General features: G+C 35.7%; 1 protein-coding gene across 1 annotated transcript in view; it reads right to left on the bottom strand.

Annotated features, from left to right (window-relative positions):
- Positions 1-1048: 1048 nt before the first annotated feature.
- Positions 1049-6602, bottom strand: part of LOC119614607 (tyrosine-protein phosphatase non-receptor type 21-like) — a 7409-nt gene continuing 1855 nt past the window's right edge. Inside the window, 8 exon segments of the mRNA XM_037970726.1 lie at positions 1049-1889; positions 1960-2283; positions 4026-4202; positions 4273-4491; positions 4548-5846; positions 5849-6213; positions 6216-6378; positions 6381-6548. Coding sequence (XP_037826654.1) covers positions 1761-1889; positions 1960-2283; positions 4026-4202; positions 4273-4491; positions 4548-5846; positions 5849-6213; positions 6216-6378; positions 6381-6548 — 2844 coding nt within the window. The 3' untranslated portion in view covers positions 1049-1760.

Genomic DNA, 6602 nt, shown 5'->3' on the forward strand with positions numbered 1-6602 from the left:
ACTAGAATTAAACAAGAACTGGACTAAAACAGAACTAGAACTGAGCTAGATCTCAACCAGAACTAAACTCGAAATGAATTAGAACTGAATTAGAAATGAACTAGAACTGACCTAAAACGGAACTAGAACTTAACTTGAACCGGACTAGAGCTGATATAGAACTGAAATAGATCTAAATTAGAACTGAACTAGAACAGAACTTGAACTAAACTAGAACTGAACTAGAACTAAACTAGAACTGATCTGGAACTGAACTCGGACACGACTAGACCTGAACTAGAACTGAATTAGAACTAAACTAGAACTAAAAGAACTGAAGTAGACCTGAACTAGAACTGAACTAGAACTTAACTAGGACTGAACTAGAACTTAACTAGAACTTAACTAGGACTGAACTAGAACTGAATTAGGACTCAACTAGAACTGAGCTAGAACTTAACTAAACTAGAACTTAACTAGAACTGAACTAGAACTAAACCAGAACTAAACTAGAAATTGAACTAGCACTAAACTAGAACTAAACTATAACCAAAGCTTACGTAGAACAAAACTTGAACCTAACTAGAACTGAACTAAAACAGAACTATAAACTAGAACTGAACTTGAACTGAACCAAAGCTTAAGAAGAACAAAGCTTGAACCTAACTAGAACTGAACTAAAACAGAACTATAAGGGCACTAAAACTGATCTTAAACCGAAATAGAATTGAACTAGAAGTGACCTGGAATTGAACTAGAACTGAATTAGAACAGAAATAGAAAAAAACTAGAAATGAACTAGAACAAGACTAGAACAAAACTAGAACTGAACTAGAAATGAACTAGAACTGAACTAGAACTAAACTAGAACTAAACTAGTACTAAACTAGAACTAAACTAGAACTGACCTAAAACTAAACTTAACTAGAAATTCCTAAAGAAAATCAAAGTTATGGACAAGTTTTTAAGTCTATAATTAAAACGCCCATTATTTTATTTTTTTATCAATATATTGGATTTTTCTTTATTTTATATAATTTTTTTTTTTTATGGTAAACTTTAAGTTTGTTTTCTTTTTTTTTTATTATTTTTGCTTTAAATACAAGGCACAATTGATTATTTTTTGTCTTACAACTTAAATACTAACAACAAGTAAACTTGATGGATAATGAAAAAAAAAAAATATAATAAATTTCAACAATTAATGATATGGAAGTAGTATAGTATTCAGAAATTTTGCAAATATAATATAAAATTTTCTTTTTCGAAAGAATAAATATTTATATGTTTAAAAAAAATTGTATCGTTTTGTATTACGCATAATGATTTCTATATACAAGAAGTGGAAGAAGTTATGTTTGTATGAAAATAAAAAATAAGTTTAAATAATTACAGAGAATAAATATAGATAAAAAAATACTTCAAGAGAAAATAAACAAAAGCTAAACTACAGAAATAGATTAAATAAAATTATAAAAAAATAAGAATAATAAAGCACCCTGTATATAAAAAATAAATGTAGAAAATACAATTGTTCGTTCAATGTTTTGTTTTAAGAATAAATTAAACTAAATTAAAGCAATTTAATTGCCAAATAATAGCAACGAGGGTTAATAAAATAAAGAGGAGGGAATTAAACATAAAAATACTTGTTTAATAATAAAAATGAGGGTTACAAATTAAAATTACGTCTATAATGGTCAAATGGACATTGCATGTGTGGGCGAGTGTGAAATATATAAAACCAAATGGAACGATGAAGGTAATTTTGTAATATAAAATTAAATTAATCTCGTTCTTTTTAGATATGTTATTAAAAGACTATAAATAAATTTATATTGAGCCAAAGAAGGTATAATGCTGTCTCTTTGATGACGTAAATTACCAATAACTCTAGGTATGTCCAAATCCTAAAAGTAACCAAAAGAAAATTAGCAAATGAAATTATTAAAAAAAAAAAAAATGAAAATAACAACAAACCTCATTATGATCTAAGGTGTAGAGTAGTAAATCAGCTGTTAGTGTAACACCCGATCTACCACCACCTTCTAGACAATGTAACAGTACCGGAGGATTTGTATTATGCCCTGGCGGTACTTCATTTATCGATGCCATACGCACTGAATTGAGCTCTTCCAAAAAGTCTAAAAAGTGATTGACATCACGTGGACAATTTTGTTCTGCCCAATCGGTGTAGTTAAGATGCCAAACAGAACGATAACGTCTTGATTGTATGTGATAAAGACGCAGTTTGCTGGTAATACAACGATCGGTAGTTTGTGAAAATTCCTGATAAACCTGGAACTGTAATGGAAAAAATTAAAATTAACATTAAAAATAATTTCCAAAAATTTTAATTTTTATACATTTTCTGAACTAGAACGATACAAAAGCTGAACTAGAATGAACTAAAACTGAACTAGAACTGAACTAGAACTGAACTAGAACTGAAACTGAACTGAACTAGAACTGAACTAGAACTGAACTAGAACTGAACTAGAACTGACTAGAACTGAACTAGAACTGAACTAGAACTGAACTAGAACTGAACTAGAACTGAACTAGAACTGAACTAGAACTGAACTAGAACTGAACTAGAACTGAACTAGAACTGAACTAGAACTGAACTAGAACTGAACTAGAACTGAACTAGAACTGAACTAGAACTGAACTAGAACTGAACTAGAACTGAACTAGAACTGAACTAGAACTGAACTAGAACTGAACTAGAACTGAACTAGAATTGAACTAGAACTGAACTAGAACTGAACTAGAACTGAACTAGAACTGAACTAGAACTGAACTAGAACTAAACTAGAACTGAACTAGAACTGAACTAGAACTGAACTAGAACTGAACTACTGAAATAACTGAACTAGAACTGAACTAGAACTGAACTAGAACTGAACTAGAACTGAACTAGAACTGAACTAGAACTGAACTAGAACTGAACTAGAACTGAACTAGAACTGAACTAGAACTGAACTAGAACTGAACTAGAACTGAACTAGAACTGAACTAGAACTGAACTAGAACTGAACTAGAACTGAACTAGAACTGAACTAGAACTGAACTAGAACTGAACTAGAACTGAACTAGAACTGAACTAGAACTGAACTAGAACTGAACTAGAACTGAACTAGAACTGAACTAGAACTGAACTAGAACTGAACTAGAACTGAACTAGAACTGAACTAGAACTGAACTAGAACTGAACTAGAACTGAACTAGAACTGAACTAGAACTGAACTAGACTGAACTAGAAACTGTAACGAGAACTGAACTAGAACTGACTAGAACTGAACTAGAACTGAACTAGAATAGACTGAACTAGAACTGAACTAGAACTGAACTAGAACTGAACTAGAACTGACACTACGAACTGAACTAGTAACTGAACTAGAACTGAACTAGAACTGAACTAGAACTGAACTAGAACTGAACTAGAACTGATAACTAGAACTGAACTAGAACTGAACTAGAAACTGAACTAGAACTGAACTAGAACTGAACTAGAACTGAACTAGAACTGAACTAGAACTGAACTAGAACTGAACTAGAACTGAACTAGAACTGACTAGAACTGAACTAGAACTGAACTAGAACTGAACTAGAACTGAACTAGAACTGAACTAGAACTGAACTAGAACTGAACTAGAACTGAAACTAGAACCTGAATACTAGAACTGAACTAGAACTGAACTAGAACTGAACTAAACTGAACTAGAATACTAGAAATGAACTAGAACTGAACTAGAACTGAACTAGAACTGAACTAGAACTGAACTAGAACTGAACTAGAACTGAACTAGAACTGAACTAGAACTGAACTAGAACTGAACTAGAACTGAACTAGAACTGAACTAGAACTGAACTAGAACTGAACTAGAACTGAACTAGAACTGACTACTGAACTAGACTGACTGAACTACATCAGAACTAGAACTGAACTAGAACTAAACTAGAACTGAACTGGAACTACATCTGAACTGGAACTACATCAGAACTAGAACTGAACTCGATTATTTTTGGGATTAGCCACCTACCTGACCAAACTCCATACGTTGATTTGTATTGGGCGGTATATAATTCAAATCCTCCGATAACTGCACAATTAAATAAACATCAGCCTCCCAAACACACTGCCAAAAGATGCGTGTGGTTAATTCTTCATGTGGTGATTGTGCTACAATATAGAAACGTTGTTTGTTGCCCACAGTAGCCTAAAAGAGAAAGAAAATAATATCATGTTAAAAGAAACTCAACAAGTAAATTCTTACAAAAACTACTAACCGATATATGAGAGGCGTTAACATAACCATGACGATTTTCCATGGTGGGTGTCAAACGTACACGATTATCATCGTAGGGTAGAAAATTTGGATCGGAATTTTTCATGGCATTTTCTTCTTTCAACGCACAATCGTAGCGTGCCATTTCACGGCGTTTGGGTATGGCCTCAAATTCCATAAACAACTGAGAGTCGGTTAGTTTATCAGTGAGTATTTGACACTAAAATACATAGAAATTGTTAAATTTTATAAAAATTTTTAAATTTTATAACTAACCAATTTATCTTTGGAATATTGTCCCGATATTGGCTGCAATTTCGGCACTCCCGTAGACCATCTATGGTGCAGATTTAGATCATCTTGTGCCAGTTTGATTTTCTGCAGTTTTGTGGTATTTACCGCCTTTTCTCGTCCCAATGTGGCTGATTTTTGTTTGTCTGGCGTTTTACTTCTGCCCAAGAAGTTCCAGCGTTTTTTACGTTTCTCCTTTGAAGTTGTATTATTGCCCGCTGTACTCGAACTTTGTGTTGTGGTATCCAGTGTACTATTAAACATGGACGATGAAGTGGAAGACAAATTCATGGCTGAAAAATGATGACTTAATGACTCATCGTGGGAAGTGGAAGAGGTAATGCGTGTAGAATTTAGTGCCGCAGTGGTAGAGCTTACAGAGGGTGACATCGAAGTGGAGGAGGTGGGTTGTATGACATCAACAGCTGATACAGAGGACGAGCTTTTCATATTTTTATGCTGCCGTGGAGGTGGCGTCATTTTTACGGGTGTTTGCTCGGGCGTTGAGGAAGTTTGTCCTATGGCCGGTGCTGCTGAGGCTGCTCTTACCGTTCGCTGAGGTGGCGTAGGTTCAAGCAATTGCACATCACTACTAGCTGCCCTATCCGGTTGTGTTTGATGATTGAATTTTTTGATATTCATGGAAATTTCATCCGGTTCATCTTGAGCCTGTAAATATTGATGAATTTGCTGTTGAGCTAGTTGTTGTATTGAAGGTCCTGCCGTATCCCTATGCTGCATATGATGATGTCTAGCTGCTGGCACTGGAGGTTGATTAGGCATACCTCCTGGCGCCGATTGTATGGAAGAAGTACGATTTCTTATTTCCGTATTATGAGTGGATGAACCCGATGATCTTTGTTCTGTATTACGCTGAGGCGTTACCGATGTGGAAGATGTGTATTGAGGCAGTGGCACGTTTTCATAAATGGGTTCTATGGAACCATTCATGGCATTGCGTTGTAGTCCCGTCTGACCCGCTTGTAGATTGGCCGAGGAGCGATAACCGGAAGGCGGTAATGTGGGAGAATTTTGTTCATAACTTTGTGTGCTATTGGCGGCATGATTGGCTGCCGTTTGACTTAAAGCCGATTGCCGTAATTGAGACATTATCGAAGGCTGTTCCTCGATCATATTGAGGTTTTCAAAAGTACCATGAGGCGGTAGATAGGATTGCGAATGGCCCATATGACCCATATAGGGATATTGATGTAACATGGTGGCTCCCGAGGAAGTGGTGATTTGTCCTGGGTTACCTAATCCTCCAGGTTGACCGCTATAGGGATATGAGAATTTAAAAGATTTCTATTTGAAACCAAGTCGGGTGAAGAGCCAGAAACATAAGCCCTATAGCCTAGAAGAGGACGATGAGAAGCTACTGCTAAATCGGGTGTAGAAGAAGAACTTAATCTATTAACCGGATAAGGAGGGGGCGGTTTAGTTCTAATCATTTGCAAGCGTTGAGGCAAATCAGCATAAACATTATTCTGAGGCGTCGAACCCAAACCGGAGGCTGCTGCAGTGGCCGCTGATAGATTATACTGAGCATGCATAGCCTGAGCAGGTTGTGCCACATCGGGATAGCGGTGTGTAGCCATATGACCCAATAGCAAACCATCACCCGCTTGATGTACATCCGGCTGTGAACCGCATAGTAAGCAGCTGCTGAATTATGAGCTGCCAAAGCAGCTGCTTGATATTGCAATTGATTTAAGTTGTACAATTCATTGGGCGGTGTTCTATACTTCAATTGGACAGCAGTTTCATAATCTGGAGCCGGCCGATAAGTGGGCAACATGGCCTTCAAACGTTCTCTTCATGAGCATCAGCTGCCAAAATATGATTGTTATTAGTGTGACCCAGAAAACTGCTGCTACTGTGTAGATTATTATTGCTTAAATCCTGGCAGGAGCTGCTCTGGAGGCGTGTATCTAAAATACTATTGGAGAGATGTTGTGAAGAGGACACATAGTCGTGAGAGTATTCCTGAAAAAAAAAAAAATAATTGGTAAATGGACTTTTTGCAAAAATTTTAAAAAC

Source organism: Lucilia sericata, unplaced genomic scaffold (assembly GCF_015586225.1).
Source record: "Lucilia sericata isolate MDLA Ls3-8-SP2 unplaced genomic scaffold, ASM1558622v1 Contig003118F_arrow, whole genome shotgun sequence".
In the NCBI taxonomy this organism is placed as follows: Eukaryota; Metazoa; Arthropoda; class Insecta; order Diptera; family Calliphoridae; genus Lucilia; species Lucilia sericata.